This window comes from Hydractinia symbiolongicarpus, chromosome 14 (genome assembly GCF_029227915.1).
Source record: "Hydractinia symbiolongicarpus strain clone_291-10 chromosome 14, HSymV2.1, whole genome shotgun sequence".
NCBI lineage: Eukaryota > Metazoa > Cnidaria > Hydrozoa > Anthoathecata > Hydractiniidae > Hydractinia > Hydractinia symbiolongicarpus.
In genome coordinates this window covers 9956079-9971127 of record NC_079888.1, presented here as the reverse complement: position 1 = coordinate 9971127, position 15049 = coordinate 9956079, and the positions used below count along the sequence as shown (strand labels likewise).

General features: G+C 34.8%; 1 protein-coding gene across 1 annotated transcript; it reads left to right on the top strand.

The window, feature by feature from the left end:
• The first annotated feature begins 815 nt into the window (after window positions 1-815).
• On the top strand, window positions 816-2204 carry LOC130626009 (uncharacterized). Its single transcript, XM_057441128.1, has 2 exons — window positions 816-1379; window positions 1614-2204. Exons 1-2 carry the CDS (start codon window positions 1335-1337, stop codon window positions 2202-2204), a joined length of 636 nt encoding a protein of 211 aa, XP_057297111.1. The 5' UTR covers window positions 816-1334.
• Window positions 2205-15049: the final 12845 nt, after the last annotated feature.

Here is a 15049-nt window from a genome sequence, read left to right as displayed (position 1 = left end):
GTTAATAAGGCGGTCATCACAGAAAATTACTGCTCTAGTATTGTTGTTCATTTTGGTATATGTATACACATACATGCACGAGCAAAGCATGCTAAAGGTTAATTCGTGTATGTTCCTGTAAATTATTTTATTAATTTTTGGAAATATAGACTGATTGATTGATTGAAAAGCAGTTTATTCTCGTCTATAACCAGAACTACTATGACACTGAAGGGTCACACTTCCATACAAAAAAATTGAGACTTCTATTCAAAAAATTTAGACTTCTGTTTAAAAAAACAAAAACTTCTATACAAAAAATTGAAGTAACTATTATTGAAAAAAATGCAAATTTCTATTCATAATAATAAAAACTTTCATTGAAAAATTCAAAAAACTTCTGTAAAAAAAATTGCAAACTTCTATAAAAAACTTTGGAACTTCTATAACTGTTTTTGAAAGGTTCTATCGGCTACCGTAAAATTAAAGATACTAAATTATAAACAAACATGAACGCCGTGCTGGAGCAAATTGTAAGCAGCCAGGTAGAATCGTACATGATGAATACTTCAAAGTCAACAGCAAGTAGTTACTGTAATGCAAACAACCCCGATGACGGTTCTTCAAGTTCTTCGAGCACTAGTAGTGCTAACAAAAAACGGAAAACAGAAACTCGTCTTGGCAATTCATTGTCAAGAGTTAGTCAAAAAGTCCTCATCATCCTCTTCGAAAAGTTACACACCTCGAAAGATCAAAAAAGTACAAGTGAAATGGGAGCGATATAATCCATCGAGAGAAGGATACAAAATAGTAAAACAGAAAAATGGGGGTGGATATCGATTCATCAAGGTGGAAATTGGAACACCATTGAATTTTGAAGAGCTTAAATACAAAGCTTTGATGTTGTATTTTGACCAAAATGACTGTAATAGTTACATGGAGGCAGAATCAGAGTGCATGAAGTCGTTATGTGGTCCAAATGGGGAAACATTAGATGAAGAACCAAAGGAAATTAGCAGGCGACGTATATGTTCTGTTTGTAATTGCAGCTATATCGGAAACCAATGTATTATTTGCATCCAAAATAATGAGTATAGTGCTTCTTGCATTACAGATAGCAACTTGAACTTGTTTGGCAATTTGTTTGAACCTTCTTGTGTTGATGATGACTCTCAACTTTCAAATGAAAACGAAGAAGAAAGGCTTTAAATCAATTGAGAGAAAGAAGGATTCAAACTTTAGCTTGAGCTTTAATAGCTATAGCAACCGGTGGGAACGAGCCTTCGAATTTGGATAATGCAAGCGCAAGTTCTGATGTTACAGACGTAGTACAGCACATTGCTAAAATACACCGCATGACGATAAAGAAAGATTTGATGGATTTATTTATTACTAAGCAGGTGAGACCATTTTGAATTTTACAAAAATTAAGACCCTCTCTGAATACAATAAAACAATAATAAAAACACATGTCTTATTGAATTAGTTATCTTCTTTAAAGTCCAGGTATCCTAAGTCATAAAGTCCAAAGTATTCAGTTTATTATTTTATGTTGCTCTTCTATAATAACAGTTATCTTGTTGCATATATAAAATATAACACAATGACACAATGTATTTTGGTTTTCATCTTAGATCAATGTGACAGATGACATCCGATATATATGGATTGATCCTCGTGGCCAAGAAGAAAATGGTGCAGGGTCAGGTGTTTCTCGGGATATTTATTCTTCATTCTGGAATGAAGTATACAATGCATACTTGTATGGCGAGCAAGAAAGAGTGCCACAAGTTCGGCATGATTTGTACAAACAAGAGTGGCGTGCATTTGGCATGATCATTTTAAAGGGGTATGTTGACACTGGTTACTACTTTCCAATCAGTTTGAGTCGAGCTTTTTTATGTTTTTGTTTGTTCGGAGAAGTTCCAGAAGAGCTGCTGATATCTTCATTCCTGAAATACTTGTCATCAGATGAAAGTCAAATGATGACAAAAGCCATTGGTAAAAACGAAGGTGAGAATGTTATTCACAGTGATGAATTTGCTGAAATTTTGGAACAATTCAAATGTAAAACTGTAGTAACAGAATCAAATGTGAAATCAGTTATCATTGAATTAGCTCGCCAGGAACTGGTACAGAAAAGTCACATTATAGCCTCATGTTGGGAAGTTGCCTTTTCAGAGTTAAAAAGAAGCCAGAATTTTTATCCATGGAGAATATTGTGAAGTTTTATGAAAGATTGGAACCAACCACAAAAAAGGTTGTAGCCTTGTTCAAAAATGTCCATACGAGTAGCAGTGCTGAACAAGACTCATTCATTTATTTAAAGCGGTATGTGAGAGGTTTGGAAACCATTATGTTGAAAAAATTTATGAAGTTCATAACAGGATCAGATAACATGGTTGTTGATACATTAGAAATAAATTTCACGCGACCGGAATCGAATTTTAGTCGTAGACCAGTAGCTGGTCGTAGACCACACATGCACACCAAGCTTAGAACTTCCTTCAACTTATAATAATTATTGCGAACTCCGTGAAGAATTCAGCAATATATTGCAATCATCTGAATGGGAGCTGGACATCATTTAAACTGATTTTAGATCCTTTTTTGTTTGGTTGTTATGTTTGAACTGACAGACAATAGAGTTTCCAGTATTCTGTTTTGTTAACACTTTTTATACAATTTTTAAGAGGGTTTTTAGGTCCAATAAAAAAATTTGTTTCGATTTATTTTTATTGTGTTTTTTTTTATCAATTGTATAAATATCTGGGAAAATTGAAGAATGCCTGAAAATTATGAAGGGGTCTGTTTCATACTTCGATATTAAACACGTAATACTAAATTTGGATTAAAAAAGAGTTTAAACAGTTCATTATGTTCTATGAATACTGTTCGATCTTTGATAGCAAGTACATGTACAGACAACATTAGGAAATTCCCATCCATTTTGCTGCATCAAAGTTTGTGCGAACTCCTTAAACTCGGGGGAAACATCTTCAACTGTGTTGTGGGTAACGCATGGATAAAATTGTTCAATTTTATCAGCATGTACGTTTATTAGGCAATCAGTGGAATGATACAAATGTGGCAAGTAATACATTACATCCGGTCTTCCACGAGGGCCAGAGTTCCTACTTTTAGAAATAATTTGTGAATTCCACTCATCCCGAACAGTCTGTAACTCCTTGCGGATTAACGCATAAAGCAAAAACGTATGCAATCGACTAACACAGGATCCGAACTCGTAAAAACATTGAGGTCGGTCATATCTCTGAAAAATGATTTCCACCAACCAATGCGATCACGCTGTAAGGTAGACCAGTAGGACTTAATTCTTTGATTTTCCGGGGAAGAGATAATACTAAAAGAACCCAAGCTGTTTTGACTGTCAGTTGAACTATGTAAATAAACATGAATTGGCTCAATCAAAGAATGTTCGGTACCGTCATCTGCCTTGATCTGACTGGGTATACCTCCCAATTTCTTGATCGAGTCTAAATAAAATTTTGCTACGACTTCCGGGAGTTCATTGGAGGATCCCACTTCAAGCCAGATTAATTTTCTCAAGAAGCCATCAATACAACCGTGGATCGAAAGGAAGGCTTTCAATTTGTCATGACCGTCAATGTGCCATGCGTAATCAGGCCCTCGCGAAACATATTTGCGTCTGTGAAGTCGTCTGTTTTTTCTAAGAATTACTCCTTCGGGGTTTAACGATTTTATTATCAATCTTACGTCTTTGTGACGACAAATAATTGACCCAGACATCATTGCTGCTCGCATTCTACGATAAACTAAGATGGAACCACTACCATTCATCTCCTGATCTCCTGGATTGCTTGAAACAAGTTCCTGATTTTAATTACGATTTTCCTCTACAGCTCTACGTTTCAAGCCATGCTGTCTGAGTCTTCGTTTAAGAGTCGATAAACTAATTTCAATCCCATGAACATGTTTCAATAACCCAATTATTTCAGAATAAGAAAAGCCTTTTACAAAATAGTCTCGGATGACGTCCATCCTTCCTCTTCAGCTCTTCCTCAGATCATCTCTATTTGGCTTGGTCAAGAATTTTCAAGTTTTAAAAACTGTGGAGAGTTTCAAATATTTATGAAAAGAATAAAATGTGTACGATGGACCCGAAGGGTCAAGATTTCCAAGAATTTTTTTCAACTTTTCATATGATATGTATGATAAAAAATCTTTATTATTTTAATGTTTTTAACAGTTTTTACTGAATATGTTTTTTATATTTTAGACCTGAAGATGGAATAAATTTCCGAAATATATTGTTTAATAAATATAGTCATTGTTGGTCATTTTGATTTCAATATTTTCCGAAATTTTTTCAACTTTTCCGATATCTTTTTCAACTTTTCTGATATATTTTCATTTTTTCCGAAATTCTTTTAACTTTTTCGAAAATTTTTCCAACTTTTGCGAAATTTTTTTTCAACTTTTCCGATATTTTTTTCAACTTTTCCGATATATTCTCAACTTTTCTGGAAATCTTTCAACTTCTTTGACTTTTTTATCTCTGCCAATTTTTTATTTTTTCCGTGTTTCTGTATTCTGGATACCGTTTTGTACCTTTCCGGATTATCCGGGCTATCAATCTGTAAACAAGATAGAGGACGTTGTAAAGCGTGCAGTAGATGAGAAAAAGACAAAAATGGAGGACAAGGAACAGAAAGCAAAAGACAAAATAAACGAAACAAGACTTAGTGGACTACTAAGCAAAATTAGGAGTAAATCTAACTCTGTGTCAACAAAACAGAACTTAAAACGAGTGCAAATAAAGTGGTACAGACGTAATGAATTTTTGAGCTCTTACCAACTTATAAGAGTAAATCAAGGTGGTGCCTGTAGATCTCTAGAAATCGACGAAACCAGCTCATTTAAAGACATCAATTGATGATGAGGTGACAAAACAGATGGCTGTAATGATATTTCTTGTCTAATGACAGCTGGTTCTACTATAGTTAGAGGTTGCAACCCTCTAGAGATTTTTCAAAAAAGCAAAATCGCCCTTTTTGCAAGGATTTCCTAAAAACATTGACCGTAAAAGGCAGAAAAATACATCTAAGTCGACCGTATTTATTTTTTGACAATTGTTTTAAGAATTCGTTTGGAGAAAACACGTTAGAATGTACATTATCAATTTGTGATGCAACATTGACAGAGTTAGATGAAGAATTGAATGTCTTTGAGATGTCAGAAAAAAAGGATTTCAACTTAGTAAAATCTTCTTTGTGCTAAAATCAGAATTAACAAATTTCAATGATGACTTTGTCAGTAATGATTTGTCAGGAAAATGTGATAATGATGGTGATGATGTAGCACAACAAAATAATAATGATGTTTCATCTGATGCAGCTCTTTCTGTCACAAGAAAGAATAAAAATATGTGTATGTGTATGTGGCTGCACTTACATAGATTGCTGCCTTGTTTGTGTACAAAATACTGCATTTAACGAATCATTGTCTGCAGACCAGAAAAAATCAACAAGAACTACCAAGTAATATCACTGACTTGACCACGTATGATCTTTTTAATGGTGAAATTACTGCTCCACCCACACCGGAAAAAAATGAGGCAAATACAAATTCTTGTAATCTTGAGCATCCCGCAACTTCGGAGGAGCTAAGATTAATAAGAGTAGAACACTTTGAACCAATTACTCCAAAAATAAAGAAATATACCTTCCACATTCATCGCACAAAACTTTCAACAGATTTACTAAATCATTATATGAAGAACAAGGTATATATAAATTTAACATTCTTATATCCAATTTTATATTCCCCAATGTTTAACCGTTGTTTTAGTCATCCTCAGGCAACACTGCATACACAAAATACACAAAGCTAGTTAAGCTAGTATAATATAAACAATTACATGTTGTTACACATTTGTAAGAAAATGTTAGAAATACAGAAATAACCTAAATCTAGTAGCAAAAATATTTTCTATTATGCTTTCTATTTAAAACTAAATTGTATGGCTTGATTTCTTGTTGTAGGTAAACATTGCAGACGAAATTGACTATGTGTTTATTGATCTCCGTGGAAAGAAAGAAATTGGAGTTGGAAGCGGCATTAAGCGAGACGTATATACTGCATTTTGGCAGGAAGTTTCGAACAGTTTGTTATTATGTTAGATACTCTGTTGTTATTGTATGTTATTATTGATAGTGAGTTAGGATAATATACTTTTCAACTGATTCAATATGTTATTTTGCCTTCAAAAAAAATCTAAGAATATTCATTAATTTTCTGAAGTAGAAATAAATATAAGTCTAAAGCTTCTGTTGGATTTTGAGGCAAGCCTTTGCCTTCTTCATGCATAAATGTGGTAGCACAATCTTGAAATTCTTCAGAATAATCTAAAAAATTTGCAGTGACATCCGAATAAAATTCATTTATCTCCGCTGCATCTACTTTAATGATCATGTTTTCTGCTTCAAAAAGGTGGGACAAGTAAAACATACTGTCTGGTCTTCCCCGCGGTCCAGCGTTGCGGCTTTTTGAGATTATGTGCGAATTCCACTGAGTCCTGATTGAATTAAGATCATTACGAATTAATTCCATGAAACAAAATCTAATACAATCAACTAAAACCGGGTCATCATTTGAAAACAAATCCATGTCAGAAATGTCTCTTAAGAATCTTCGCCACCATCATATTCTGTCCCTCTGTAAGATAGACCAGCAGTGAGCTTCTATCCTTTGGTTTTGAGGTGGTGTTATGATACTAAATGATTCCATCGCCTCTTCATTGTCAGCGTCGAGGTTTCTGAGAAGTATGTGTATCGGTTCAATCAAAGCATGCTCTGTACCATCATCAGCTTTGATCTGTATTGGAATACCACCAATTTTTTTAACTGTGTCAAGGTAATACTTTGCCACAATTTCCGGCAATTTATTTGTAGGTCCAACTTCGAGCCACATTACCTTTCTTGAGAATCCATCAAGACATCCATGTATGCTGAATCCAAATGGTTTAAGTTTATCGTATCCATCAATGTGCCAAAAAAAAATTCTCAGAAAAAATTCTTAGAAATAATATCGGAAAAGTTGAAAAAAATATCGGAAAAGTTGAAAAAAATTCGTTGAAATTTTGACCCTTCGGGTCCATCGTAAATGTGTTATAAAAGTTTCAAAAACAATTTGTAGAAGTTTTTATAATTTTTTATAGAAGTTCAAAAATTTTTGTAGAAGTTCCAAAAACGTTTCTAAAACCTTGAGAGATTTTATAAAAGTTTCAGTTTTTTGTAAGGAATTTTCAATTTTTTGTATGGAACTGTGACCCTTCAGTGCTGATCCGACCCGTGTTATCCGTTGCCCCAAATTGACCGAGGTATTGAATAATCGAGAATAGTCAAAACGGGTCGGCCTCAACCACCACGGGTCAAGCAATTTGTTTCTTTTCGTCTTCTTCACTATCCATGTGCAAGCTTGTCCAGACAGTAAGCTAGCTACATATTATTATTATTTGTTTCTTAGTTGTATCAGCAGTGATTGATTGTTCGACCACCTAAATAATTAGCCAACGTTACAATGTTCAGCAGTTGATAGACTTCGTTTTACAGTTAGCTAGATAGGTAGCAGAGCATGTATTAGAGCTAGCTAGCTAACTCAGCATAAAGTTTTAAAAGATACAAAATGCAATGTACAGCTAACTATATACAGTAGCTAGGTAGCTAGTGATTTGTACTGTTCACCTATTTATCTAAAAGCTATTGTCCTAGACATAACAATGGAAACTGAAAGCCAAGAAACACATAAAAGATTAAAAGAATGGTTGGAAATAGAAATGTCAAAAAAGAACTCTTCCATAATATCAGAAGATACATATAGAATGATTGTGTGCTTTTTAAAGAAGGGAAGATCTTCAGATACGCCACCACATATCATTCGTCGTGTACGTAGAAAGAACTTCGCCATTATGAATTATCCAACTCTCAATTTACATGATATCCTTTGTGTGCCTGGGGAAAATGTACGTGCATTTCAGTTTGTGGCATGTAATTCTGTAGATGCAATTGTGTTTATCTTAGGGGTGGGGGGTGCATGTTCACTGTGTTTTATATTTGTGTTTAGCTAAACTGTGTTAAATAATGTTATTATGTGTAGCCATAAATTGTTGTGTGACAATGGATGATTTTGCATCTTAAGACAAACAATACATTAATCTGAATTTGTTATAACTAGCATGTTTTTCATTAAAAGTGTACCAGTCTCCAACAAGCCAAGGCATGTGACTGTAGAATATTTGAGTAAGAATGAGTTTTAGGTATTATATATCTTTTTTCAGTTAAAATTTGTGTATAAAATAATAGAATTATAATTGCTTCCTAATAATATTTAGGTAAAATATATGAATTAGCTATATAAATGATGATACATAATTATTTTTTAAATAGTTAAAATAATAATTATATATAAAGTTATTTACGTATTACCTATTTTTTTGTTCATGGCCCAGCTTTTAGTTGGTATTCTGTTCATTTATGAATATACAGGTGCAAATCCTGTCTGGATCTTCTATTAGTTCAATATATATGTTATTTGAGTTTTTATGCAAGAATGATTATGATAATTAGCCAGTATGAAATTTAAAGGTTATATATATAATTAGGTTTTGTTATATATTTATTTTCTGTCTGAAGGCCCAAACAAAGTTTTTTGGTGAGGCATATTTCTATTTGTTATCTGTTAGCCTTATTTTTATCATATAGTTAGTTAAGAATTGTGTATATTTTAGTGCAACTCACCCCTTGGTAATTTTAAACGTGTTGCAACTGATTGTCAAATCTTTGAGATAATAGAAAGAGTGCATTGTAAAGTTCTTCACTCTGGTGTAAAAAAAACATTTGAACAGGTATGAAAATGTTTTGCAACAGCATAATTTACATTGGATATTACCGTGTGTTATTTTAGTTTTTAAATGAGTCTGTTTTTAGATAAGCAGAACGTATGACAATGTAGTGCTGTTGAATTTTACATAAAGAAGTGTGTCACATGTGCATTAAAATCCGTGCAACTAAAAAAAGGCACCATCAAAGCCAATCATATCATCAGGTTTACGCAGAGGATTCAAGTAATTATGCGTTAAATTTTCTCTTCCTTCTTATTTACCGTTTTCTTTAGCTCATGGTTTATACCATTTTTATAAAAAACCTAAGGCATTTTGTAAGACTTAGGAACGCCAAATTTTAAGACACTTGCAAAGGTAACAAAATAAGGCATCAGTCAATTTGTTTTAATAGATTGATCTGATCGACATGCAATCAAAACCAGACGGAAAGTTCAACTTTATTGGGCACATAGTTGATCATTTTTCGAAATATCGTGTGCTATTTCCTCTGGAAAGAAAGACAGCGCAGGAAACAGCAGACAGATTTGTTGACAGATTCCTTTCCTTCTTTGGGTTGCCAAAGATTATACACTCGGACAACGGGAAGGAGTTTGTTAACAATATTATGGATTGCGTTTGTGTAATTTGGCCAGGAAAAACTACGTTTGTTCATGGAGCACCTGGTCATTCGCAATCCCAAGGTATGGTCGAGCAGGGAAATGCCACCATACAAACAATGATCAGTGCAAAAGAGCGCCACAGTGATCGTTGTTGTTGGGCAAAGTGGCTCCCAGAAATTCAGTGTAAGAAAGCACGAGTTAATACATACCTATTCTAGGTTTATTACTTGTTCATAGTAGTAAAGTAGAATGGGTTTGAATTTAGATGTAGTCTTACGTCAATTTTTTACATCAGTACCTTTTATATTTTGTACATCCTATGTATGTTGCTTTATGCTATGATTTCTTTAACCTTTATAGTTGTCCTGAATAGCACTGTCGTTAGCAGCATTAAAAAGACGCCCTATGAAGTGGTATTTGGACAAAAACCAAATGGCCTCCATCAGCTTGGTTTAAATGTTAATTCCTGTGATGAAAGCATGGTTGCTGACATGATAGGTACCAAAGAAAGCACCATTGTTCCCAGTGTTGATACAACATATACGGAACCTGATAATACTGCTCCGTATATAGATTTCTTATTGCACCAACCACCAGATCCGATGGAACAAGATGAAGATGAAGAACCTTTCGAAACTACTTGCTCAGAGCGAAAGGAAATAAGGAAAACTGTTGCTGAAGAAGTCGCTAAGAATGCCATTTTTATTCAAAAGAAATATAGCAAAGAAAAGCGTATCAAGGTGGCTTGTTATAGAAATGGAGATCACGTAACATTGGCTGTACCAAAGAAATTACGCCACGCATCTGATCTAAAACGTTTGCCTTGCGTAATAATTGGAAAATATGGAGGTAATCAACCCACGTACAAACTTCTTTGTGAAGAAGGCACTTTGCAAAAGCGCTACACAGCAAGTGTATTGAATCCGTTTAGCGGGCCTGTTCGTTGCAAATATCCATATGACGAGGAGTTGTCTTTGTCAGAAGTTGTAAGAAAAATTACCCACATGCCTGTAATCTACTGTCGTTGTAAGTTGTCAAACTGCAGAACAAATCAGTGCAGATGCTACAAAGCTCATGTTAAATGCTCATCTCGTTGCCATTCTAAACATACAGAGAATTGCAAAAACAACGAACATTGTGATGTTGCATCTCATCAAGACAAGAATATGGATCCTGTAAAGCAGTCGTCAGTGTCCAATTTTCCAAAATTCGGAGGCGCTGTCGTAAGCCAAGGCAACCGTTACGTCTTCCAAAATAGCTGTCCAGTTGACACCTGGCTCGCTGTCATGAAAATCCTAATTGAGGGTAAAGTTTTAACACCAGACGAAAATATCCCAAGTCATATAAATCAGTTAGTAGGTCTGGTCAAAAAGGGCAGTTACGACGCTGCAAAATTGTACGTGGCACAGTTTAAAAATTTAATTCATAACAACACTATTAACTTCTACGGAAATGAATATGAGCGATTTATACAGTCATTCTTAGAGCCTTTGATCTGTTATTCAGAGTTATCAAAGTGCGATAGTCCACATTGCAGTAATCTGAATAGTTTTAAAACTTACAATTCCTTCCCTAAAATTGATGTTACTGAAATTCCCGAGACTGACTGGATTAAGACATCTCACGTAATCAGTCAAGTTTGTTCGTGGTTTTCAAAAGGCTACACACCACAATGCGGACTAAATGTAGTGACAGAAACACCAAAGGACTATCAATTTATGGATCAAAATAAAGAAAACGGGTAGGACAAATAAATACGCAGTAAATGAAGGATAATTTCTTTTTCACTACGATTACTAGGTTGTAGCTATTAGGTTTTTTTTACACACGTTTAAACATATATTTAATTTTACTAGAACATGGAAGGCATATAGCAATGGACAAAGAAAGACAGGTTCGAAATCGTTTAGAAGCATTCCCTGTGTACTTCTGGTTGACTTAATTACGCCAGATCGAAGGATTGACATGCAGTCTATTCCACAGAAAATGGATATAAAGACTAGCTGTGGTGAAAGTGTCAGGTATTAATTTAATTTTAAGGTATCTTATTAGTCTGTAAATATGATCAAATGAACAACAAAACTATAAACTCAAATTCTAGTTACCAACTACATGCTGTAACGATGAACAACGTACAACACTACACTGCCAAAATCAAGTACGATAACGACTGGTACTTTTATGATGGTATGTTGGATACTGGTATTAAGAAGATGCCCTACCACGTATTCCCAGCTGCATACCGACCAACATATTGTGTGTATGGGAAGACAGAAGACGACAACATTTCGGTTGATGTGGAAGAAATGGAACTTCAGACAAGTTAGTAAACAATAGCGAATTTTTTTGGTTATCCAGAAAATTTTTTATTTAATTTAAAAAATCTTTTTTCGCGGAAATTTAATTTCGCGAAATGTGCGGAAATTTTTTTTCCGCAAGAATTTCTCAATTGAAGTTATTTGTGTAGATGACATTGTCGACGATGAAAGAATGTTTCAAGCAGCTGAAATTCTGACTAATCTGCATAATGTAAATACAGGTAAGCTCATACATAAAGATTTGCTGCTGTCTTTCTAATATTTTGATGCTTTCACGCTTATTATATTTTATTAAGTAAACACAACAGATGGCTTGAATGGCACACCATCCATGAATTCTGCAAAATATCATAAAGAAAACGATGAAAATTTTGGTATTTTTTGTCTACCGATAGTTACTCTATTTTTGTGATTTATGAAAATTAATAACTATATATTACATATTGAGAACTGCACATTTTATAACAAATTTATATTGCTTTGTTTCTTCAAGTGTTACCTCTCGTTTAGTACAATCATCTACGGATGAGGAAAGTATAGCACAAGAGAACGTATCTGACGAGAACAACTTATCAGGTATGAGAAAGCATTTAGCCATTTTTACGCCGTAATTAAATTTTTATTTAACTAATTGATGCATTAATTTTTATCGAAATACATATTAAAGTTAGTTATTCTTTAGTTTTTCCCTTTCAGTTATCGAAGAGGAATTAGTACCATACAACGCTATGGGGGATCGTGAAAGATGTCATTTAATTCTTTCGTGGCTAGTTGGCAGAGAAAACGCACAATTAATCTTATCCGAAAGTCTTGACGCGGACATTTGTATGCTTCCTAAGTATGCAAAGAACCTCCCAGATTCAGTACGTGACAATGATGTAGATGTGGACATTGTGAAACAATATGTACCTGAAACGTTCCTCGTGTAAGCCAAAAAAATGATTGCACGTAAAAAAAAGAAAACTGTTTGGACGTGTGTTACCTGTTCCAATACCTTAAATGGTCGGAGCATCTCATGCGACAGATGTTTCATGTGGAGCCATTTTGAATGTGCAGCTTTAAAGAAAAAACCATAGGGAAGTTGGTTCTGCAAATCTTGTTCAAGTTTTGAAAAAAGTAAATTTTGTTCCTAAGTTTGTTAAGACACCTTGCGCTGTCTGTTAGGAGAGTCCTTTAGCAAAGACAAATTATTATTATTTTATTCCAGGTACATCAATCAGCGAGGATGATGATGATAAAAAGTATAAGGCAATATGGAAGCCCATCATCGATTAAATGTTTAGGACAGGAGACCTTCACAAACTGTACAGGAAAGCCTGCGATCCTAAGGAAAATCCTCTTTTGGGTTTAAAATCCGGGGATGTCTACACCCTTTCAAAAAACATGGCTCTCGTGAAAGCAAAAAATCCCATTTTTGCTAAGAAACACAGTCTTTTCTTAAAAAGCGATGTATCATCTGCCACCATAATTGGTCAAATGATCCGAAACAAATTTACAGACGATTTACCGTTTGGTGGGGAACAGATAGATATTTTGATTTACATGGAGGTGGAAATTTTCTCTAGACATAGAATGTAAATAATGTATTACTCTACCCTCCGTGAAAATAACTCCAAAGAAAAAACACTTGTGTCTAATTAGTAAGAAAAAGTTTTTAAGCTGATACAATTAAATTTTAGGAGTTTTCTTCTTACACTTATTGTATGATAGTTTGTTATGTTACAACTTATGTTATTGTATCATAGTTTGTTATATTACAAAGTTATGGTAAAGGTATGGCAGAACATGTATAAATGATAAAGCCAATATGAAAAACTATCTTTAATTTTTCGTATCTTTAATTTAATCTAACACCGTTTGGGGAGTGTTTGGTCAACTTGGGTCAACAATAAATCTTGCCCCATAGTGACTAGAGGATGTTTGGTCAACTTGGATTAACAATAAATCTTGCCCCATAGTGACTAGAGGGTGTTTGGTCAACTTGGGTCAACAATAAATCTTGCCCCATAGTGACTAGAGGATGTTTGGTCAACTTGGGTCAACAATAAATCTTTCCCCATAGTGACTACAGGATGTGTGGTCAACTTGGGTCAACAATAAATGTTGCCCCATAGTGACTAGAGGATGTTTGGTCAACTTGGGTCAACAATAAATGTTGCCCCATAGTGACTAGAGGATGTGTGGTCAACTTGGGTCAACAATAAATGTTGCCCCATAGTGACTGAAGGATGTTTGGTCAACTTGGGTCAACAATAAATCTTGCCCCATAGTTACTAGATGGTGTTTGGTCAACTTGGATCAACAAAAAATGTTGCCCTATAGTGACTAGAGGATGTTTGGTCAACTTGGGTCAACAATAAATGTTGCCCCATAGTGACTAGAGGATGTTTGGTCAACTTGGGTCAACAATAAATCTTGCCCCATAGTGACTAGAGGGTGTTTTGTCAACTTGGATCAACAAAAAATGCTGCCCCATAGTGACTAGAGGATGTTTGGTCAACTTGGGTCGGCGATAAATCTTGCCCCATAGTGACTAGAGGGTGTTTCGTCAACTTGGGTCTTTCTTACTGCTGAAATATTATTGTCTTGTTTCTGCAAACCGCAAAATACAGTGGAATGTAGTTTATTTGCATTTTGAAGTTAGATATTTAATGTGCTTTGTAAAGCGTCTGCAGAAAAATATTAGTTTGCTTACTCCGTCAATACGGGTCAACTCCCGTCAAAACGGGTCGGGTCCAAAATTCGGTCAATACGGGGCAAGAGGTCAATACGGGTCGGAACAGTGCCATCGTACAGAACATACGCTTTGCTACACGAAAAGTTGTATTGCGAACAATTAGCACATAAATGGTTATGTTCTGCCCAATCTTGGAACGCGGCCCGTCTTAAGACTGGCCAGGCCAATCTTCCGACAGTGACAAAAGGGTGGCCAATCTTAAGACTGGACTGGACTCAATATATGGACGTAGATGTCCAATCTTAGAACAATTGTGGAAGTCAAATAGAAAAATGAAAAATTTAGACTATAAATTGTAAATTGAAATTTTTCTTGGAAAATTAAAAGGCCACAAATTATACCATGTAAACTATTTAACCATATTAGCTGGCTAGAGCTAACTACTAGCTAAACTTCTGATCCAGGGGCGGATCTAGCAAATTTTCTTTGTAGGTCATGATGCGCAGCATCATGACCTACTAAGAAAATTTGAATATACAGCTGGGGGTCTTGGGGGGCGCTGTAAGCCCCCCAAGCGGGGTCAGGGGCGGAG